This window comes from Poecilia mexicana, unplaced genomic scaffold (assembly GCF_051168715.1).
Source record: "Poecilia mexicana isolate PSO_F unplaced genomic scaffold, ASM5116871v1 scaffold_12, whole genome shotgun sequence".
In the NCBI taxonomy this organism is placed as follows: domain Eukaryota; kingdom Metazoa; phylum Chordata; class Actinopteri; order Cyprinodontiformes; family Poeciliidae; genus Poecilia; species Poecilia mexicana.
This window is the reverse complement of record NW_028263381.1, coordinates 13,779,703-13,803,736: the sequence shown is the minus strand read 5'-3', so window position 1 is coordinate 13,803,736 and position 24,034 is coordinate 13,779,703. Positions and strand designations below refer to the sequence as shown.

General features: G+C 38.7%; 2 protein-coding genes across 5 annotated transcripts; both read left to right on the top strand.

The window, feature by feature from the left end:
* Positions 1 to 1,825: 1,825 nt before the first annotated feature.
* Positions 1,826 to 16,529, top strand: LOC106904865 (ARF GTPase-activating protein GIT2-like). Of its 4 annotated transcripts, none has more exons than XM_014969377.2 (20): positions 1,826 to 2,078; positions 2,547 to 2,680; positions 3,483 to 3,595; positions 4,506 to 4,611; positions 5,099 to 5,185; positions 5,282 to 5,412; positions 6,353 to 6,447; positions 6,594 to 6,639; positions 6,917 to 6,968; positions 7,044 to 7,116; positions 7,239 to 7,336; positions 7,422 to 7,533; positions 7,874 to 8,025; positions 8,129 to 8,281; positions 11,882 to 12,091; positions 12,245 to 12,334; positions 13,543 to 13,625; positions 13,934 to 14,089; positions 14,981 to 15,044; positions 15,151 to 16,529. In XM_014969377.2, the coding sequence occupies exons 1-20, from the start codon at positions 2,027 to 2,029 to the stop codon at positions 15,358 to 15,360; spliced, it is 2,217 nt and encodes a 738-aa protein (XP_014824863.2). In that variant the 5' UTR covers positions 1,826 to 2,026; the 3' UTR covers positions 15,361 to 16,529. The 4 variants fall into 4 exon arrangements, with proteins under 4 accessions (XP_014824863.2, XP_014824874.2, XP_087867081.1 ...); XM_014969388.2 differs by having other exon boundaries at positions 1,827 to 2,078; positions 6,920 to 6,968; XM_014969403.2 differs by lacking the exon at positions 12,245 to 12,334 and having other exon boundaries at positions 1,828 to 2,078.
* A 1,936-nt stretch (positions 16,530 to 18,465) lies between these two features.
* Positions 18,466 to 23,157, top strand: LOC106904896 (glycolipid transfer protein-like). Its single transcript, XM_014969421.2, has 5 exons — positions 18,466 to 18,715; positions 19,142 to 19,200; positions 19,338 to 19,471; positions 20,689 to 20,839; positions 22,277 to 23,157. The coding sequence occupies exons 1-5, from the start codon at positions 18,613 to 18,615 to the stop codon at positions 22,457 to 22,459; spliced, it is 630 nt and encodes a 209-aa protein (XP_014824907.1). The 5' UTR covers positions 18,466 to 18,612; the 3' UTR covers positions 22,460 to 23,157.
* The last annotated feature ends 877 nt before the right edge of the window (positions 23,158 to 24,034 follow it).

Here is a 24,034-nt window from a genome sequence, read left to right as displayed (position 1 = left end):
GAATCACTGACTGGACAATAATCCAAAATACCATATTCAGATTAAAAGAAATGAGTAGAGTAATTTAAAGAAAGAAATATACAAGATATTAAATTTATGCAAAAGAAATTAGAAGTAAAAAAAGAAAAGTGTAAAAATAATTGTTTTATTGAATTCATTGAATTGTATAAAACTATGTAAATAACCCTGGCTTTTTGGGGAGTAGTGATAGTTATAAAGTCTTAGACTGAGAGCTGGTTTTACTCTTTGACTAGAAATGCAAATAACCAGTAAAAACTGAGGGAATCTAGCAAGATATTTTTTTTGAGTGCTTGTGTTTACTCCCATAGTCCATGCTGGGTCCAAATCGGCTATATGGTGTATAACTTTCAGAGATGTTGCATAAATGTTGCCAGAAGGTTACAGATTTTCTCACATTCAAAGAATAAAGGTTCAATTTTGACAGCAATATGAGATACTTCTATGTTGTGCTTTGAAATATCCTATTTTGGTGTTTCCAGAGATAAAATCTTATTGGTACAAAGTTGTTCAGTTGCTGCAGAGATGTGTAATATAGAAGACACAACAACACTGAAGTATGGGGAGGATAATGTGTCAAAATGTGGAGGAAGAGCTTTTATTGGGACTTTTTGTTGAACTTTCCACCACTGATGACTTGAAGGAAAATAGTCAATGGCAAATAACTAGCAAAATATCTAATGTACTGCTGCTTTTTGCGTGTGAATATACAAGTCAGAAAAAGGTTGTAATTGCAAAGTCAAATAAAAGATGCATTTTCCAAGATTGGAACAAATTTGAGTTAGCAATGGACTCTGTAAGGGGAATCTTGTCTAAAAGTCACAGCAAACTTAACAGTAACCTTTAAAATAAGGATCATATCTCACCCCCACAGACTGGAGCAGGATAGTTACCTCCCTTGCCGTAGTCTCTCTGAGAAACTACAGCAAATATTTTAGGATCACCAAGTCTTTTTTTTTACCAATGATTATGTCATATAGGTGTCAAACTGTTGATTTGGAGCCTTCAGTGATCTAATGTATGCAAAGGCTTGCAAAAACTGAGACATCAGCTGAAACTGCAAAAGTAATGCTATCACAAGTCACATGGTGCGTTGTGATGAATCTCAGAGATAAGTACAAATGAAACCAGATTTCTATTTTGAATATTCAAATATTGAACGTAACCATTTTTCTCACTGTTTGATATTAAATCACATAATCTTTTCTGTTTTAAGTCATTTACACTTCACTAAATTATGTATTTTTTCTAAACTCAACAATATAAAGCAAACCTAAGTTTTTTAGATTTTTTTATGTTTCTGTCCTCTTTCACAACATTCATCCCCAAACATGACACGTTGTCCATTTGGACGATCTGTTCTGACCACACTTTTTCCTGCATTTGTCATTAATTGTCCTGAATGCTCTATCTATATTTTGAGGTCTAGCAGAAGGTTATCCCTTCTCTCATGGCGGCCTGGGTACTTATCCACACTGCCACCAGACACACAAAACTCTTTTGAGTTCTTGTGAAATTTATGACTAAGTCCTGTGTGGCTGGCTTGATGTAGTGTCAATATTGACAGCAGGGGAGCAAAAATATAATTTTCCTTTATGATATTTTTTCTCTTCTCTGAAAAAATGCACTTCAGTTGATTTTTTTCTTTCAGATTTCCAGATTCATATAATTTCACTGCAATAAAACATACATTTGTTTGAAGGCTTTTCACGTATCTTTACCATAAGTACAAACAATACGCCTAGCCCTGCAATTGTTAACCATTAACTCCGATATAAAACAGAAAAAAAGACGACAAAGGAAACGAGGAAGGAAGCAGACAAGGAAGTACAGGGTACTTATTGGAACGAGACGCCGCTTTGTTCAACAGTAGGAGGGAGGAGGACAGACACACAGCTGCTTGTTTTGCCTTGCACAAATACAGTCTACCGACCTGGACTTTTTGCGTTGTAATATACATTAGGAAAATCTTTTCTCTTCCCGGACTGAGAGGAATTCCGCGTAAGGAATGTCAAAGCGAGTGCGAAGCAGGGAGGTCTGCGCTGATTGCAGCGCTCCTGGTACGGTGCCAAACTAGCTAGCATTTACGTTAGCTGCCTAGCTAACCCGCTAACCAACCGCTACGTCCGGTTGGCTAAACTAATTAATATTTCGGAACTGTGACAAGTCATTGACAGACAGTATTAGTGCTAAATGTAATTGTTGTAAATGCGCTACTCGTGAGTAAGTTTGTTTGTAATGAAGTAGTCGCCGTGTAGAAATGGTAACTTATGTAATTATGAAACTGTATGTTTAAAATAATTAACAGTACTAACATGGAGTTAGCTTTACACTTGGTAGCATCCATCCGGAAAAAAAAAGGTGATCTTACTTGAGTGACTGGTTGAAAAATAATGTCGCATATATCCTCCGTGATTTTTCCATCAGACTATTTCAAAGAGGCAGCTTGAGACTAAATGTGTGACTAACGGTCAGTGTTCACACATAATGGAGCTAGCTCATTAACAAACATCGCATGTGTTTTGCAGAGCCCCGTTGGGCCTCTGTGAACAGGGGTGTGTTGATCTGCGACGAGTGCTGCAGCATCCACCGGGGTCTCGGGCGACACAGCTCTCAAGTCAGGCATCTGAGTCAGTCTTCTTGGCCTCCGTCTCAGCTGCAGGTGAGTAATACAGGAGTACAACCCCCTCAAAACAAAAATCAAATGCAAATCTTTTCAGTCATCAGACATTCCTTCCACACAGATCAATGAACAAGGACACACAGTCAGCACACTGCTTTGCCAAAGTTTGCTTAACCCTTGAGTTATTCCTCATTTAGCATGTTAAAAAAATCAAATATCAGGGTATTTATTTAGTATTTTATGTGACAAATCGACTTAGGAGTGAAATTATGCATTGCCTTCAAATATACATAAAAAAAATTCAGAAACTTGTGATGTGCAACAGTATTCAGACCGCTCATACTTTGTTGAACTATCTTTTGGTGCCAAATACAATTGCAAGTATATTGTGGATACCTTTGTGAAAAGGTTTTACCTCTGCAGAATATCTCCATATTAGTAAGATCTGGTGCAAAGTATCGTTGTATATATTCCTCATAGGAAGGGCCCTCTTCTTGCCACTTCTGCATAAAGAGTAGACTAATAGTTTTTCCATCAACAAGCTCCCCCACTTGAGCTGTGGATCTCTGCAGATCCGCTTGAGTTGCCATTGGCTTCTTGGCTGTTTCTCCGATTCTTTCATTTCTTTATTTAAGGGTGTCAGAGTTAGGTCTGCTGGGTACAGATACTGACTTACTTGAGATTTTTATTGGGAAAGGATTTGGAAATTATATAAGATCTCAATAAAAAAAATAAAAAAAAGATTTGATGTCTGTGGTTGTGGCATGACAAAATGAGAAAAAGTTGAAGGAGTTTAATACTTTTGTGTTCTTTAACTCCAGCTAGTTGTGTCTTGCTCTAGATGGTCCAGACATTATATGGCAATGGTGCAAATTCCATATGGGAACACAGCCTTCTGGATCCTTCCTCGTCAGCGAGTGGGAAACGCAAAGCCAACCCTCAGGACAGAGTTCAGTAAGTGGGTTTTTAAGGATTTATATACATATGTCACTGCAGATTTTGGTATGCTTGCTTGCACTTTGTATAACGGTTTGCAGCAAACATTGATTTTTTTCATACTTGGGGTCAGTGAATATGCACAATTGGCCCTCTGTGCTATGACCATGACTCATTGCGATGCAGTCTGAGCCAATTTGAAGAACTTCCTCAATCTTCCCATAAAATAAGTTTAGTTTGAAGAAGCATGAACAACTCCTAGTAGGCTGTATGTTATCAGTGTGATAGAAAAATAGTGAACTTTTATTTAAAAAGCTTATAGTCACAAAGTATGGAATAAGAAAACAGAATCTGCAGGATAGTGGGATGAATACAACATCCGTTTCTGGGTGTAAATATTTTATTAGTCGACTGTCAGACTGGTGGACTAAACACAAACATACATGTAAACACAGCCGTGATAGGTTCAGTTCACAAAGTGTGAGAAAACACATGCTATCAGCAATCAACAGACATGCAGAAACTCTCTCAGAGAATTGTTAGATTTTTTTCTGTTTTTAATGACCATAATTTCATTTAATAGTTTGCCTTAAATTTGTTTCTTAGTCTGAGTTCTAGTTGTTGGGAATCTGTCCGAGGTTTGAAAGTTTGTCCGTGAAACACAAAGCCTTCAGCTGCTCCGTGTCCTTTGTTGAATCATTCACTAAACAAGGAGAAACTCGTCAACATCCTCTTTAAGTCAAGTGTCAATTAAACATTCAAAGTAAAAGTTTTTGGGTTTACAGTCTTTGGGGAATCTGGAAAGCTTCTGTGTCTGATTTATTATAGCTAGTCAGAAGAATAATCACTGAAAGGAAATGAATGGCATGGCAGTCAGTGAAAGTAGAAATATTCCTTCAATTTCACTTGTGGGCTTTTTTATTTGCAGTCCCAACAAGACGGAGTTCATCAAGGCAAAATATCAGATGTTGGCTTATGTCCATCGGATGCCTTGTCGTGATGATGACAGTGTAACTGCAAAGGATCTCAGTAAGGTAAAAAGAAAAAAAATAGTTGTTTTTGATTATTTTCTTTTTTCATGAGTAGTATAAGAATAAAGACTTAGCATTTTTGTGTCGGCAACAGTGGAATCCAAATGACAGATGATGGTGAAATTAAAATGTTTCTGTGCTTTTGCAGAGTAAAGGAAGTTTATTTCTTTTTCTGTCATCCCCGTTGGGTTCATGTAAATTAATTTAGTCTGTGTAAAAAAAAACAAAAAAAAACACATCCTGATACGTCCTTTTTATAGACCAATAAACTGCTCTCAGTTCTGCTTTGAAACGCCACCTTACATTTTCACATTTTGGCCAGGCATAAAATCTGAATATTAAAATCCAAAACTCTTAGATTTTGTAGATACTATATGCCATAAAGCATTTAAAAAAAAAAAGAAGCATTTATTTCAATAAATGTTTCAAACAATGTATGAATGAACCTCACATTTAAATTTCAACAAACCTCTCTTTGATTTTCGTGCAGCAACTCCACTCCAGTGTTCGGACCGGGAACCTGGAGACCTGCCTCAGACTTCTATCTCTAGGAGCGCAAGCCAACTTCTTCCACCCAGTAAGTCTTGAAAAATGTGCTCAAAGTAAAAGCATTGCCCAAATTGTGCTTTTACATCAATTCCAAAGTGCAAAATTTGCTTCATTGTGACTTTAGGAGAAAGGCAACACCCCACTACATATAGCAGCAAAGGCAGGTCAGATTCTACAAGCTGAGCTCTTGGCGGTTTATGGAGCTGATCCCGGAGCTCTGGACTCCAGTGGGAAGACGCCGATTGACAACGCAAGGTAAACTTACGTCTGAAAGCTTGTTTTGGAACTACTTTGTGGTATGGAGCAATTTGATGTTAGTTGTGTGGAACCGTATAGCTTTAAACATGCCACATGTAGGAACATTCTGTCTTTAAACAAAGAAGTGTGATTTATGTCACACCTGAAAAGCACAAAAGCTATTTCTGTACCCAGAGCTTTGTGGTGAGGGTTTGGTGTACATAAAAAAAAAGAAAGCTGGTAACAGTTATAGCTGTTCTATAAGTTGCCTAACTCTTTGTGCATTTGCAAGCATCACTTTGTCAATGTGTTGCAGGAAATGTTACACACCCTATGAGGTTCCCACTTTTGCTACAAAACATTTCAAGCTGGCACATAAATCAATAAGTTGCAACAGAAAATTTAATTTGGTGCAAATCTGCCTTTCCAGATCTCTTTAAGTGATGCCGTTAAAAACATTTGCATTCATTCCCACTCTTAATATGTTGCGGTTATGGATCAGTGTTTTATTTTGTGCAGAAGTTGCTGAGAAATACTTGTGGTGGAAAAAGGGTTGAAGTAGTGAAGCAAGAAATTTGAGAAATGTAATCTGTAATTGACATGACTCATGCTTTTTCTACAATGAACAATAAGGACAGACTCCAACGGTCTAAGCTGTTGACTGAATGCAGTGCTCTGTTAATCCAGTTTAACAATGATATGAAGACAAAGAAAGTAAAGATATTTATAAGAAATATTTAGTACACATCACATAATACAGTATTACTTCTGGAAACATTTTTTTAGTAAAAATGGAAACTTCAATATTATGTAGACAAGATGTCAATCATTCAAAGTTTTTACATTGTGATAAAATTAAAGTAACAATATTTTTAATGTCCAACACTATTCACGTTAGATTTGTCATTTTTATCAGCAGATGGTGGTAAAACTTACTTTTCATGTGTCATACCTGCAGACAAGCTGGGCACCAGGAGCTGGCAGAGAGGCTGGTCGAGATACAATATGAACTCACTGACCGGTTAACATTTTACCTGTGTGGCAGAAGACCTGGTGAGTCTATTCAAAGTCAATGAATAGACTCTGGCTTCCTGTTAAGGTTTAACAGGAAGCCAGAGAAGCGAGGCTTTTGTTCAACCTAAAATGCAGTTCAGGCTCTAATTCCTTGTAAATCACTTTTTTTGATTGCTTTATTCTAGATCATAGAAATGGGCAGCACTTCATCATTCCACAAATGGCTGACAGGTAAAAATTTGTTTTAATCTGAGATTATTGAAAGGAAGAAATTAAAGACTTAAAATCTTTATGACATCCGTCTTAGTTTATAATATTTGGTTATTGAATTGAGCTTTTATTCTGAACCTGAAGAAATATTTAGTCGGTATTTACGGTGTATTTTACTCTGTGCTGCATTGGATGGAATAGAAACAAGTAAGTGTTTATTTTATGTTTCTTTATGTGCCGGAATAGTTTTGGAAGTTTTTTTTTTTTCCACCTGGTAAAGTAATTCTTTTGTCCAAAGCAGTCTCGATTTGTCAGATTTTGCAAAGGCAGCAAAGAAGAAGCTCCAGTCGGTAAGATGTCTTCAGTGATGGTAAATGTCTGTACAAACGGCTAAAAATAAGTGACTAATTCAGCTTTTGTTTTAGTTAAGTAACCATCAGTTTGAGGAACTCGCCATGGATGTTTATGACGAAGTGGATAGAAGAGAAACTGATGCAGGTTGGATTTCTGAACTTCTTAAAATAAAGCTATGTTCTGTATGCAGACTTGTTTTTTTCTCTTTGTACTTCTGTATTTACATTCCTATCTAATGTTACATGCAAAATACCCTCATGTTTCAGTCTGGCTGGCCACTCAGAATCACAGCACTCTTGTCACAGACACTACAGTTGTTCCTTTTTTGCCCGTCAACCCTGAATATTCATCCACCAGAAATCAGGCAAGTTTTCTTCATGTTGAAACCTAACGCTCTTGTGCAAGTAGCTGACATCTGAAGGTTTTTCTTTCCGCTTTTGTGTTTGTAGGGTCGTCAGAAATTGGCGAGGTTTAGCGCTCATGAATTTGCCACCTTGGTTATTGATATTCTAGCAGATGCTAAACGACGACAGTGGGGTAATTCCTGCGATAGTCCAAAAGGTACATGGAGATTTTTGTTTTTACAGATCCGTACTCACATTGCTCATATATTTCTGAGCTTTTTTTTTTTTTTCCAGGTAGTTTGTGTGTTTAAGTTTCCAATAAAGCACCAGTTCTATAGTTTGAACCAAGTAGGAGTAGTGTGGTATGAGTCACACATACAAGGTGTTAAACTGATGCTTAATCAAGAAATGCCAAACCACCCCCAGGACTGTTTTCTTTTACTTTGTCATTTTCAGTTGCACTTTTAGAAGAGGAATTTAAATATGCTCTGTTTAGTATCTTGATCTCTTTGTAGCTTCTCTCCTGCTTCATCACTGACTTTTCTTTCTGCCATCAGATAACGTTGAGCTGATCCTTCAGGGAATAAACAGTCGCCACAACAGTGAGAGCCAAGACAACGATCAACCAGATTATGACAGTGTGGCATCTGATGAAGATCCAGTACAAGAGGCCACATGTGGGGATAGCTGTAACCATGGAAGGACAAAGGTTTATTTTTTTAAGAAACCAGTCTCGGACTGAACATCAGTACTTTTCTTGACATTTGAAATTGATAGCATCTTTTCTATTTGCTCTTTTTCTTTTGCATTAGAGCTCAGAGTCTTCTGATCTGTCTGATGGACCAATCACAGTGCAGGAGTTCATGGAGGTGAAGAGTGCCCTGACTGCGTCAGAGGCCAAAATACAACAGCTTCTCAAAGTCAACTGTCATCTTAGTAAAGAACTGCAGATGATGCAGAGCAAGGTTAGTTAAATTATGGATTATGTCGTATGCGCTTAATTATTTTGTGAAACTATGAATAAAATGAACAGCTCTGCAGTGTTAATCTCTTTGTGGACGTTAATTAAATGGTGGTATGTTAATATTTCAGTGCAAGTGTAGTTGTGGATTATTTCACCTAACAAATTGCATTTCTATCCTCTTTGAGGCGTATTGATTTGGTTGATTGCTGCCCTGAGCTGCACTCGTTTTAACATGTTGCCAGCCTAATGGTAATGTGCTGTTGCTGTCCCCCATTTCATCTGCAAATGTGCAACAGGCAGATGAAATTGATGTAACAGTGTGCTGAGGTGTCGGAGTCTCAGCTACTCATGGTTGGGTGGATTTTATGAGCTGATGCTGCTAAAGTCTTCTCTTCCTCACATTACATAAATTTGCATTAAATAAATTCTTAGTATTTCATCATCTTCCATCAGACTACTATATTCCCTTCGATTATCAATTAAACACATGGTCTACATTAATGGGTTTTTTTAATGTTTCTAGACTACATTCGAGACATTTTTGAAACATTTTGGGGCTTTAGTGTATTTTGCTTGTCCTTGGTTAATTTACAGAGCTCAATAAACCTCTTTCAAATGCAAGCAGCTCTCACTGGAATGGTTACCAATTAAAACGGGTGATAAAAAGAGACAATATCCCAGCAGCACAGCAAGCATACCTCTAAGAATCACCATTTAGCTGAACATTTTTAGTAGAAGATTTCAGAAAGGAACAGAAAATATAGCTTGGACTACTGCAACAGGTTGGCACTACTAAGTAGAATTATGAACTGAGATTGGATCGCTTACACCTCCAGAAAGCATCTGCCAAATACCACCCACAACCACTTTATTTCTTACTACAGTTACACATTTGTCTCTTCTTACATCCTTTTTTTTTTTTACGTCGGACATACTTGTTGTAGACATTGTTACTGATGTTTCAGAAAATCCTCTTCCGTTAACATTTCTGGTCACACTTGAGGGCAGCAGATTCGGATCAATAGCATGGTCTCTTTTTAGAAACATGATCCGGGTTATTCAGAAGGAAACAAAGATCCTTTTGTCTACTAAACACACAACTCGCATCCTTTCGTTTCTCATATTGGAAGAAACTTCCTCATCAGACTAAGACGCTGTTAAAACACAGCATGCTCTAAAGACTAAAACGGACATAATGCTTGATAGGGAAAAAAAAAATCACCTTAATTTCCTCACATTTAGTGCAGTCTTGGCAAGATGGGGAAACGGTGTGACCGCAGTTTACAGTTGATTCTGTATTTGTTAGCATGCCTGTTTACTGTTTCAATGCATAGGATGGATAGAAATACATTGTGATTTGCTTGTACCACTTGTAGGGCTGTTGTAAACGAATATTTTAGTAATCGAGTAATCTATCGATTATTCTTACGATTAATCGAGTAATCGGATAAAAAAAATTATAAAATGAAATATTGGTAAATCTGGCATAATACCGGTGTTACTATCAGATATCAATATCAGTCCAATTTTTCATATTTGAGCATCCCTAACAGTTGCTTTTTTGTAGTTTAGAAAACTAACCTGTAACAATAATAGCTCACTTTCTAAGTTAACCAGAAGAAAAGTTATAGAAAAATCTGAAATTATATTGAATTTAATAACAAAGAGGCAGGCTCACAAATATGCTTATAAAAAATGTCTACAATGCAGCTTTTAGTTTATGTATTCATCTTCAGTGAGTTTAATAGATTAATTAAACTCACCTTGCCACCTAACCTGTCACGCTTTGGGTTTGAAAATACGGGAAATGCCGCCTGGAGTGGGAGGAGAGGGCGAATGAACGAACGTAAGATGGGGTGGAGGGGAGGAAATAGACCAGCGGACTGACGAACCGTTAGACCGGGGGACGAACACGGGGGGAAGCAATACGGGATATTTACGACACCTTCACTGGTCACACTCAGAAACTCATCTACCAGCCATGTACGATGCGCTCCGCCACCCGTTTCTTCAGACCGGGATATGAAATTTATTGTGCTGTTCGTCGGTAAAGCTACATTTACACGGTAAGCATCAGCTACTCAGCCGCCCGCCCTGTTCAGGCTATCCGCTCACCTCAGCGCTCTTCCCGCCGTTCGCTTTCAACCAGCAGCCCCGGAGGAGAAATGCTGCCGTACTCCAGGCATCCCCCAGTCATTTTAAGGATGCTTATTGGTTCCCCAAAAACGATAAAAAGTCGGGCATTATCATCAATCCATAAAATCCCCACGGGCCAATCTTGAAGATTGGACTTTATGCCGCTGAGACTTAGCTTTTGTCAACAACTCAGAGGCGGAAGTGAGAGCTCCGCGCAACGCAAATGAAGTCCCGGCCGGAACACAGTGCGCTAACTAATAAAACATAAATTAACGAAGCTTCGAGGCAGGTAAATTTTCCTCGAGGAATTTTAGTAATCGAGGTACTCGAATCATTCGAGGAATCGTTTCAGCCCTAACCACTTGTTTTACTGCTTCATATGAGTTAGCTAATCCCACTGGTTTTCTGACTTGAAACTCAAATTTTAGGACATCATTACAAGTCTCTACTTCTGGAATGCATCCTGTGTAAGCACGCGAGCAGCGGCGCTCCTTCTCCCGCTCATTAGCTTAGTTGACCTTTTATACCAGTTTTAAGGCTAATTCCTTAAGAACTGGGCTAGATTTTCTTCTTGCTGTCATTACATCAACTCTCTTTTACCCAAGTCAAATACGGACGCTTATCAGAAACACAGAGCTCAGATAATAGACGCCCTTATTTTGCTTTACTTTCCTAGAATGTAAACACTTTGACTAAATGTGGACAGTTGGAAAGTATTCAAGGTTGTATGTGGAAAACAAAACGATGTCGTCTTTGCACACATTTAGCACTTGATTTCATCTCATATCAATCCGTTATCTGGGCGCCTCACTGTGTTTCTACTAGAGCTAACGGAGGACTGCCTCCTGCTGCTGGGTTGTTTACAACTGGGTTTTTTGTTTGTTTGTTTGTTTCTCATCTCCAGGTACTGTACAGTGTTGCTAACTTTTATATTCAGATTTGGCATATTTCACAGTCAAATTGTTTACTAAACTAAAGCCCCAGGCTTGAAAACACAGCCTTTTTTGTCTGCTGTTGTGTTGAACTCTACATGACCGGGATGCTTCTAATGCAATCATCAGTTAATTTCTTTAAAACGGGGTTTTTTGACTTACTTTTGAATGTTGCAAACTGTCTTCTTCGGTTAACCAAATAATGTCCTCTCTGCTGTTCTTTATTTGCACTCTGTTGAAAAGTTGCATGTTGAAGATTTTTGCTCAGTAAGCTGTAAAAGCCACGTTTCTCTCCGTCATTGTTTTCCCTCATAAATAAGGGAAACCATTTCTGGTGGGTATTCTCACGAGAGTTTTTATCAACATGCTTTATCAGCATTTCATTTGTCAAGGAGAGCTCTCATTTTGTGCGATGGAGCATTGCAACAAAGAATTTCCTTTAACCTTGAGGCTTATCTGTTGATTACAGACCTATTGTGGGGAAAGCGACGTCCAGCCAAGATTAAATTACATGTCTCTTTGTTGCCCCCCAGCTGAGCTCCCTGCAGACTGAAAACACAACGCTTAGATGGCAAACCCCCAGCGGACAACAACATCCCCAGGGGCCCTTCGGTCGACATCCACCCCGCGGAGGTCGCGCCATGTCGATGTATGAGACGGGCTCCGCTCCGAAACATTTCTCCCACCGAGCGGACACAGCTCGCCATGACGATGGAGTCGTTTTGCAGCCATTTCCCACCAACGTAAGCATGCGAGCAGCGGCGCTCCTGCTCCCGCTCATGATCGTTTAAAGTGACGGTGCTTGGCTTGGGGCTGGCGTTGGATTTTAATTTATTCATTCAGTCATTTACTGCATCTCAATGGTGTTGCTCAACTTGGTTTGACCCCTTCTCTAGATTGGGAGGGGCCCTTTGGGGACAGCTGCCTCCTCCCTCCCTACCTTCCCCTCTCCCCTGTCCTGGTCGTGGGATGAGAGATCTCGCAGGGTTGAGTACCAAAAGTCCCCTTGGCTCAGTTGGAGCCTCCAGGGACGCTGAAAACTGTCCTCTTGCTTGACCCCACAGTCTTTTCTCTCCAGACCTTGTCTTTGAACTTCTTTTTCTGAGTATTGGCTGCATGCATGTACCTTAGTACCTCTGCTACGGTCCAGTCACTTCAACAAACCCGGCAAGTTTGGAAGTAAACATTAAATTAATGAAATGTTGCACAGATGCTGTCTGAATGATCACACTGCTGCAGTGATCAAGATTAGAGATGCACTGATTCGACTTTTCAGGTTAACTTTTTGATCTTAGGTTTTGTATAGCTTTGACTGAGACCAATTTTGAGTTAATTTTAAATTATTTAAGCTTTTTTTGTTTGGGCTTCCTGATGTTTGCATTTTGCTGCCTGTGAGTAGTCAATCTTAAACAGACTTGCATTGAAATTCATGCATGTTAAACTGTCTTTATATGTTGTATTCGCCATTAGCGCTACGAAGAAGCCACTCTGTGTTCTCTTAGAAAATGTAGATGCTTAATGCTGAGATTTATAAAAGGCTGCCAACATTTTCAAATCCAGTCCATTCTTTTACAGATGGAGGTCCTTTCTGTTATCTGTGTAAAAGGTCCTGCTCTTCCTCACCGTCTTGCGTTATGAAGGAACGGCAGAAATCCAGATTAATTTAGTTTCCTTTAAAATGATTTCTTCGGTCCCTCTATGTTTCAGACAACTCACTGATACTGAAAATGGCTAAAGTTAAATGTTGTTCACTCAGTAACAGTGTCCAAACTGAAGATTGCGGTTGTCAGCATGTCCTGGTAGCACGGTGCATTCACTGACCTGAAAAAGAGACGATTTTTGAGTTTTCGACCAGTCGATCAAGCCTAAAGTCAGTCTGTTCCATCTACAGTTGATTCCTTGGTGCATCTCTATGAAAACATAAGAACTTTACACAAAGCACTTTTCGGCATTGTACACTGATTACAGAACACTTAGCTACCATCCGTATTTTATTACATCTACTAATTGCATCAGCTGTGCTGTGAATGTCTAAAAACACAATCACTTCATATTTTTTTTCTCCTCCTTTTCTACATTTGCTTTAGAATGAAACATTGATTTTTGAAATGCATGAAGTAAATTTTCCTAATTGTACCGAGTGTTGTAATCATCAGTCACTCTGACTGATAGTAATACATCGGTGTCATTATAGGGCTGTAGTCTCGGAGGGCACGGTACGATGTTGGAGAGCGACTATGACACTACTCCAAACCACTCTGAACTCGAGGAGACTGGGTAAGTAGGAACGTTGTGTGTTTAAATCGGATCTGGGTCCTTGAGAATGAAAATTTAGAGATACTATAAAGGCGGATGCTACTAAAAAATGTTCGGTGACAAGTAGTGAGTTGTTTTTAAATGACAGGGCTCCCTTTTAGGACCTAACGATTAAAATGTCCAGACTATGTACTAAATTTAACCACAAGAGTACTTATTAAATTTACCTTGCACCAGGTCAATATAAATATAAAATCTTCTTCCAAGACTTGGTTCTAATTTCACTTTAAACTCTACCGAATTCAGTGTTTGTGTTTTTGTGTTTGCAGCAGCCCGGTAGCAGCTCCTGACTCAGTGGAACCGGGGGTGGAAGGTGAAGAAGACGCCACCCTGCCGTGCACCGAGGACGTCATCTGCAAGACGGAGCAGATCACCAAGAACATCCAGGAACTCCTGAGAGCTGCACAGGAGACCAAGCATGAAAGGTACAGCAAATCATGTGATGCCGTGATTTAAAATGAATTAAACCTGTTGAATGATGCATTTCTACCTGACTTTAAGGAGTCGGCTATCTTTTAGATTTGTTCAAGCTGAAGGTTTCTCAGCTTCCTAGTCAGTGGCTTTTAGAAGCCGTACTATGGGATTTGTATGCCACTTGTTTCACAACTAGCCTGTTAACTGATATATGCCGAGTTGTAAGCTAAACACAGTCACATGTTGAAGGAAACCAGACACACATGCTAACGACCTGGAATTACTGGTTTGGAGTCTGGTAGCCAGTTGGATGTGCCTTAACTGGCTCTGGCTGTTCTTGCAGCTGATGGAAAGCAATCACTCATTTTCATATTTTTTCTTGCCTGTTGTCTGCAGACTCGATGTCTGCTCTTGTTTTCAGTCTAAACCTTTTCCTTCATCTTAGCTGTTTGCTCAGATTTGTCATGTAGCCTTCTGTAAATACATGGGAACTGTTTGATTCCAATGACTGATATTACAATAATTATAGATACACAAGTGAACCACTTTGTTTAGAGATTGTCATTACTATATTTCATCTATAGAAATGTGAGGCAGACATTTCAATAGAGGTCAAAGAAATTCATTAGGATCATGGGTTTTATGATATATATGTTCTATTGACTGCCATCTAACTTCTCTTAATGCCATATGAGTAGTGTCTCTAGTGAGATGCGGCAGCTCATTGAAAGTACTGGCATTGCTGTAAAGAAAGAAACATGGTTTTTAAAATCACATTAACAAACATGAGGAGGAAAAATGGCTTTACTTTGAGAACCATGCTAAAAAAGCTACATTTATTTCGATGTCTCTACTCAGAATAGCTTTTAGAATCTGTTTATTCAGCATTTTGCCTCTTCCAGCTTTCTGCCGTGTTCTGAGAAGATCCGTATGGCCGTGACCGAGATGGCCGCCCTATTTCCCAAGGTATTCACTTCTTGAACAATCGGCAGATTTGTTGACGGGTCTTAAATATCCCCCTTTTTGCTTTAGGAGCATTTTTATTCATCTTTTCGCCTTGTCCTCTCGACAGAGGCCGTCCTCGGAGACGGTGCGAAATTCTCTGTATCTGCTGACTTCGAGCGCGAGCCGACTTCACGGAGAGTGCCAGAAGGCGGCAGAGCACAATCCCTGCCCATCGGACATCCAGTTGGTCACTCAGCAGGTCATCCAGTGTGCCTATGACATTGCCAAAGCTGCCAAGCAACTCGTTACTGTCACAACCAAAGAAAACAACAACTAACCTAAACCCAAAGACACTCCTCAAGCACTCGATGCGCAATCCATCTGTTGCAGTGCTAGGCTTTCTTTTTAATCAGTGTTATATTTCTGTTTCCTCAACAGTAATAAGTCTAAGCATTCACACACATTCCTTGGGGTGGGAACGTCTTACCACAGGATTCAGAATCATAAAGTCATCAAAAAATAACTTTTGTCTTTGTGCAGTGCATTTATGAAAAGACACATCCTTACCTCGCAGAGTTAAATCCCTCTGGTTTCCGAAAGTGCAACGTTGTGCGCTTATGGAACCGAACCAGAACAACAAGCAGCTCTAAAGAGTTTCTTTGTGTTTTTTCTCTTTCTCCTCAGTACTGTATTTGACATTCTGTTGTGGTTCTTGACGTCTGCTTTCTGGCATGGTCCAAAAGATTCAGACCAGCAAGGATCACAACCGATAGACCCTCCCCAGTTTACTCCAGTGACGATGGTTTATTTTTCTAATAACTGTTGTTTTAGGAAACTGTGGCTGTATCGTAATCTAAAATCTTTGTGATGTTGCTTGCTTAAAAGTGTACACCCGTTTAGAAAGCCGACTGTGACGAAGACACAAAACGCCTTCGGTGTATTAGACTATGTTTCAGACCAGCACACTTTCATTCCATCCAGCAGATTTATGCTTCTCTCTCTCTCTCTGTCTCTCAGCTGGTTGAAGATCTCTTCTTTAGGTAAAGTATCAGTAGTTATCGGAGTTATAATGTTACAGCCATACTTATGATGCTGTCTGTGTGTGTGACTGTGTGTGAGGGGGCGAAAGTTGCTCTCAAATGCGCCCTCCACGGCGGGATGTGTGAAAACCACTTTGAATCGATTCTAATAGCATTATGCAAATATGTAAGATGTATGTATCCATGCAATTCTTTATCAGATTAATCCAAATGCTATTCTATTTAAAAAAAAAAATGTATGTCATACCTCTAAACAAATATCAGTGTTTATTTTCATAAGCTTTTTGTTTAACACAGCTAACATTCGTCCTGCTGCTTGGGGCATCCCAGCTGGCAGTTAGTCAAAGATAACTTGTGATCTCAGTGTATTTGCTGTGGTGCTGTAATCAGGTGTTTTACACGCTTCCTGTGGTCAAATGCGTACTGCTACATGGCTTACAGCCCACAATAAAATAACCGTAACCTCCGTGTTCCTGTAGTAAATCATAGCGAGCCAGACGAGTTTGACCCAGTTGTGGAAATGAACCGTCGTTCTTTTCATGTTACTCAGGTTTAATTAGACTTCATAAACATAAAACGTGTTCACTGTGTTTCCAGGAGGCTTTCTGTTCCAAGTCAACGATTGCATTATGAGAAATAATCTTCCGTAGTTCACTTTTAAAGCTACGGCTTGACGTGTGTTTGACAGAAAATGTGTTTCATTCAGCAGAAGACGTTGCAGACTGTATCACGCATTGAGAAAAGTGCTAGGATGTTTTCACCTTATTTAAATGAGACCACAATTACTCTAATTTTTCTTTATTTAAAATGAACCATTTACAAGGTTTCAATAACTTTTGGGTTTTGTGAATGTTGGACTGCAAACAAGTGTCAGAGTATTTGAAGTATGATTATTTTAAATGCATATTGGGTAATCTTGAGCGACTGAGAAAACATCTACCACAATCCCCTCAGTGTATTAATAATGTAACTGACGTTGCATTTATTAAGCTAATTTATTTTAGCCCAGCTGTCTTTGTTTTTTTAATGAAGACTTGATGTGTAACGAAGGAAGCGTTGGAGAGAATCACTTTAGGTTTGTTTCTAATATCCTCCCCTGAACATTTATCCTCCAACTCTAAGGCCCTAAACCTGCAGTCTGCCCAGGTTAGTTTTGTTTTGTGCATTTGCACTGCAACATCTGTACTTTTAAATTACAAATGATGGTTTTTCCAACTATCTGCAGAGTAAAAAAAAAAAAAAAAAAAGGAAGAAAAAAACATTTAATTTTGGCAACTGAATAAATACACTTACGGAAATTTCTAAAATATTTGAAGCTTTTTAGGGAACTCTGGTTGTTTTGTATCTTATTTTGTGTCAGAGATTTTCAATCTGTTGTAGTTTAAGAAAAAAAAAAAAAACAAGTTTAAACTGGCGACTGACATCTGATGCCAAGAGTGAAAATATTCAGCCAATCAGAAACGTGGTACTACTTTCCTCCACCGAGGTTGACCTCACAGGTTCAGGCTAATATTAAAAATACTGGGTCGTTTTTACTATTTTTACTCTGGTAGATGTGATTCAAAAATAGTTAAAGGAGGATTATTAAAACTGAAACTCGCCTTTTAGATGTGTAGGGAACCATAAATAAATGTGAAAATTGTTTCACATTTTCATGCAAAAATATTTAAGAAACTTGAGACCTAGTCGAATCCATATGAATTGGGAACTTTAAAAACAATCTTCTAAAAATATATATATTTTTCTAAGTGGACATTACCAGAAAAAAAAATCTATTTTTAAAATCCCAGAATATTTTTTGTGAGAAATTACATTAAATTTGTTTTTTTGTTTTTTGTCACCAGGAATACTAATGCTCTGATTGAAGCTGTACAATGGGATGAAGGAAAAGAGTCGCATATGAAATGTTTTACTGATTCCATACCTAACCTTTTTTTTTTCCAAGCCAATATCGATTGACAAGGGGAAGTTAAAATAATTATTTCAAGACAAGGGCGCCTACACTGAAGTCACATTTCAAAGAAAGTGTGTTAGTTTTGATCAATTATACAGTTAAATAAAAAGCTGTTATCTTAGAATCAACTTTTAAAAAAACGAAAGAGGAATTGTATTATTTTGCACCATAAAATGTTTTTTCTTTTTTTTTCTTTTTTTTTTGTTGCATTTTGAGCCTATTTAGTCGTTCCACTCTGGCGTCAAACCTGGTATTTAATTCGCTGTAAGTTTGAGCCTCCTCCTGCCTCTGTTGTTGAAAACTCTGTCTAGCGTATAATAAACTATAACTAACCTCAACTTGCTCGTTGTCTTTATTTTGTATTTTTTATTTTTATTTTATTTTTTTTGCGTGTGTCGCGTTTTTCTCGCTCCCCTGCGTTATTTGCCACCTGTTGGAGAAGAAGAAAAGCGGCGGCGATGATGTGGGCTGGAAGCTCTTCCACACCCATCTGACAAGAATACAGTTCCGGGTTTTTCCGCTCTCGTTTTTTTTTTTTTTTTCTTCTCAGAAGAGAGCTGTGGTTGCTCTGTCGACGCTGTCACAACACGGTACGATGTCTCTTTTATTGGACAATCAATTTGCAGAACTTCCTGCAGACAAGTCTGTTGACACTAAGACGTTCTTGGACAACGTGTCGACCCTGCCTCCGTTTTTCGGTGAGTAAAGTCCCACCTGATCAACTAAAAGAACTCAGCAGGTGACTTTTATTCGAACGCCGGGCTGATCAGTTTCCGATAGGTTATTTCAATTACTTAACATTTGACTTTTATCTCGGTGCGATCGCTTTTTACGAGGAGATATTTCAATTTTACGCAAAAGAAACGGCAGCAATGTCATGGGGAGGAAGTTAGATCTGTAGCGGTGGGTTTATATAAAGAGAAACTGTTTAGACGCTGAACAGAGCGAACATTGACCCCATTGTGACTTTACTGAAACTATCCATTCAGTTTGTTTTTTTCTTTTTTTCTCCACCTCTCCCTGAGCTCCCATTCGCGTTCACTCTGCCCTCTCAGCTGGGCACATGCGCCGTGAAGTCATTCATATTTCATTGCTGCGCTCTCAAATGTCCGTTTCTCTTGCAGACTGCTTGGGATCAAAAGTGTTTTCAATTATCAAATCTGACATTAATGGGAATATAACGGTGAGATCCAGGCACACTCTCAGCTCTTCTATGTATTTTCATAATACTGCTGTACATTTAAATCGCCAGATGGGGCTTAATGGAGCACTTCCTTTTATGCAAACCTTGAACCAAATGTGCTTTTCTCTTCTCCTTAGAAAATTAGAGCAGTTTATGATCAGGATCCTGCAAAGTACGTCACCTTGCAGGATATTGTGGAAGCAGAGAGAGAAACCCACAAAGGACAATGGCCTAAAGTCGGAGCGACGTTGGCTCTGATGTGGCTCAAGAGGTGAGCTACTTTCTCTTCTGCCATGAAGTAAAAGTTTTTATTCCCCTTGAAATTTTCCAAACTTTGATGGACTTTATTTGGATTTCATAGGAACGGTTTTTCCTTAGAAAAATCTCAAAAGTGTGGCAGGCAGACCTTTGTATACAAGGCCCTTCAATCAGACACTCCACAGTAAAATACTGTGAAACAAATTGCTGTTTTACTGGGGACAGCTATTAGTCGTCCACTCTACAAATCCGGCAAAAGCCGTAAGAAGTTCAATTTGCACTTTTCTCCAGATTTAATACAATAAAGCAGATTTAATACAATAAAGCAGATTTAATACAATGTTATTTCTGGTCAGAATCTGAACTTTTGCACCTGCATGTGAGCATGAAGGTACCATGCCTGCCATAAAAAGTTATCAAGATGTATCATGTTGTGGGGATGCTTTACTTTAGCAGGAAAAGAGTGCGCAGAATGTGTCACCCAGTTAAAGGATCAGGGTGCTAGGTGGGTTGGAAATTATGTTTGCGCATAATTTCCAATTGTTGCATCTGCCTGGCCACACAGATGCTCAGATGCATTGCCTAAAGAGTGGGATGTTTACTTCAACTATGAGATTGAAATTAAGATTTCTTTTGGATCCAAAGATAAATGTATTGCCTTCAATAATGAATATAGCTGGTAAATTAACAACAGATGAGGAAAGATTCTTGGCTGTGTGTGAGACCCCCTTTGTTGGTTACTTTACTAGTACAAATTTACTTTGGCTGCATAACAAACTCAGAGTAATTTCCTCAGCGCGACCTGTTGTCAGTTGTTCCTGGGTGATCCTCAAACGAGCGTAAAGGAATTCACTAAGATAACAGAAACATGTAGTGAAGTCGAATAAAGTAAAAGTCGAATGAAAAATGGCTAGAGGCTGCAAAAATCTTCAGACTTGGGTAAAAGGTAAAAGTTCACCATCCAGCAGAACACCGATCCTAAGTGGCAGTAAGGGCTGACTCGGAGGCGATGAAGATAAATGCAGGTCACACTTTTCAGATTTTTGTTTGTAAAACAAATTAAACATTTATAACACTTGAGCACAACTTAGTGTTGATTTAATATAACACACTGACATTTATGGCTATAACATGACTAAAGAGACATGAATACATACTATATACATTATACTTTCAGCTCCCATATATCATGCAGCAATAGATGGGTGTGCTTTCTGCTCCCTCCTGCAGGGGTCTCCGTTTCATACAGGTTTTGTTGCAGAGTTTGGCAGATGGAGACAGAGACGAGAACAACCCTAACCTCATTCAGGTCAATATCACCAAAGCCTATGAGCACGCTCTGAAGAAATACCACGGCTGGATTGTTCAAAAGATTTTTAGCGTAAGTAGAGGGTCAACGTGGAAGAAATGTCTCATTTTGAAAACTGAAATGTTTTGTTGGTATTATGTTACTCTTGCACAATAATCTCCTGCATCCAGAATATCACCCTGGTTGGTTTTAATCTAAATGTTCATCAAATCCTAGTTATTTTGATAACTAGGATAAAATGCTGGGTTCTTTGTGTTTAGTAAAGGCTTTTCTTCTGTCATAGCGTTCAAAAGAGCAAAGTAACAATATTTCACAGGTCACCTCAATGAGACCAGGACAAGCAAAAACATTTTTCTACACCTTTTGGTGTGAGCGAGCGGTCATTAAATATTGAGGACAGAACAGAGGTAATGACACACCATGTGTGTAACAGAGTAGCATTTCTTGTGGACGGTCTTCAGCAGCTTCGATTGGTGATGCAATTCTCCAAACAGATGACTCAACTTAGTCTCTAGAGGTGCGATGATAACGACAAGGTGATTCGAAACATTGTTTCACTTGATTAAAAAAAAAGAATTAAAAATCAGGTTGGCTCCCCAAAAGAAGCTTCATTCAATCACATACGTATTGGCAAAGTGTCGGACCATGTATGAACTCAGAGTGGGGTTGTTTAACCAGCAGTGCTTAGAAACAGGGTACAATCTAAACCCTGTGGGAGTTTAACTATTCCGCCCAGGTACAATACTGAAGTTTGACCACGAGTTGGCGTCATGTTTACCTAAAACATTTCAACACAATTGTCTCTCACTGATTCAGTGGTTCAGAAAGCTTTGGTTTTGTCATCCCTGAAACAGCTGTGTGTGTGTATGTGTGTGTGTGTGGGTGTGTGTGTGTTTTCCAAAGAGAAATTGGATGTTTTCCCAAACGCTGAGGTTTCCAAATGACTGCCGACATTTCATCTCCATATTGAAGGACCAAAAGGATAAAACCTTTCCTGCACTCCGTTTAGCCTTCCTATTATCTGCTGAAAGTCTCACTCTTTCTCGCTCTCAGGCAGCCTTACTGAACCGCAGGAGTGTCTCGACATGTCAGTAGTTTTTACCTTTTGTTTATGTACACATCTGTTTCGTCTGATTTAATTTTAAGCTCCAACTAATGCTAAAAAAGCATTTAACTTCTTCTTACCTCAGCAGTAGCTTCCACACCAAAAGCTGTTACTGTTGCCGCAACCTGCAGGTGCTTTGTATGAATCATTCGCCCATCACAAAAAGATAACATTTTTGAGATTCCAAGCTGCAGAGAAAGCTGAAAACTGGACATGTTGTGTGCAAAGGACTCTTTTGTAATTTAATTTTATACTGTGAAGTTGCGTTAGGTTAGAAAAATTATTTTCTCTTTTTGTTTCCTTGCGATATTATGCAGACTATCATGTGACTTTTGAGTTGACACAGCATTACACTAACTAGTGGTTTCACTTTTCCTCTCGGTTTCTCTGTGTGTGTCCTTCAGGCAGCACTAATTGCAGCTCCCTACAGATCAAACTTCCTCAAGGCCCTGTCAAAGGGACAAGAAGTTAAAGACGAGGACTGTCTGGCAAACGTCCGTCTCTTCCTGGTAAATTACACGCCCACCGTAGATGCCATCTACGAGATGTACTCAAACCTAAACGCAGAGCTGGACTACACAGTTTGATGTCTGAGGATGAAGCTGGGCTTGAGGTTCAGGAGCGACCCACGACTCCTTCAGGGCGTAACTCGAGTCCAGTTTTTAAAGGTTATTACAAAGGAATGTTTTGCATCTTTTTTTTGTTCTATTTATTACTCTGATTAAACCTTGCTTAATGTATTTTATGTATAATTGGTGTTATGGATATGCCCATTCCTTAAATTGGATGGAAAAGTTAAAAATGCTTTTTTTGAAGGATTACTAAAGTTAACTTTATGTTATCCTATAGTCAGGATGTTGTAACAGTTGGTTTTTGCTGCTTTATTTATGAAATCACTGTGTGCCTTTCATCTCTTTTAATGTCACCAAAGAAACTCACTCATCAAAGAAACATTCCTTTCATCTTTGCAGGTGTAAACCTTTATTTTCTGAGCCCTTCCGCTAACCAACGCTTTGTTTTGACTGAGTAAGGGTTGAATATTTTTCATTTTGATTTTTTTTAACCAGTGATGTTTCACATATTATATTCCTTCCAGTGAAGATAATGTGAATCTTTTTTTTTTGCAGCATCCCTTTTTGTTGCCTTCATTGTCTTGTGTGACCTGTTTCTAATTATCATGCGTGGCAGAGTGTCTGAATGAAATCATCATGTCATATGTGCATGTATTAATAGATCATTTCTGATTGAATACGCTGACAATAAATAAAACATTTCTGATAAATCATCTGCCTCGGAAACAAAATGTTTTTTAATGAGATTGTAGTTTAACCATCATACACTAGATGGCGGTATCCACCTATTTAGTCCTCAAGTTTGTTCTCCTATTTCTGTATGTTATATTTATATAACATTATAATTATTTCTCTGATCTGTTTCTGGAAATGGTTATTTTTTTCCTCTTTGTTTTTAAGAAGATATCCGTATTTTGATGATGCATGCAAAAAGAAAAAATTCAATACACTGAATTTTATTAAGGGACAATCTGTATTCCACATGTAGCCTAATCCTCTTAACAAGCCATGCTTTTCCTCGGCCCACTCTTATTTATCTGAAGTGTGTTCCAGAGGTCGGGGAGGCTCTGGTTCCTCTCCCACAGGAGCCTGAGCTAATCGTCTCTGAGCAAGAGGAACATGTCCGGTTTATCAGCAGCCTTGCACAGCAGAATGGAAAAAAAAAAACTTCCCAGCGAAGCTGTGATACAACAAAATAGGCACTGCAGTTCATTGAATAATGCTCCAGCGACAGTTGCTGACTTTAAACTAAACATATTTCTCTAAAATGAGGTCATCTGTTGGCGTTGAAGTTTTTGCTGCTAATGCCCCCATTCATGCAGACTGTATAATTAGCTTTTTAGGAGGCTACTTAAAGTGTCTTCACGTTTCGTTTCCATGATGATCTAAGCTGCATCAGTGTTGCAGCGTGCTATTTAGGAAGACAGACGAAGTAAGAGGGTGTACATCCAGTCACATTTAATTCTGGTAATTTGAAAGAGACGTTAAAGGTCTTTATTATTATTGTAAACAGTATTTTTGAAAGTCAAATTATTATTCATGTTTCATGTAGAATGATGGAATAAATTGTTGGGGAAAAAAAAGCTTATC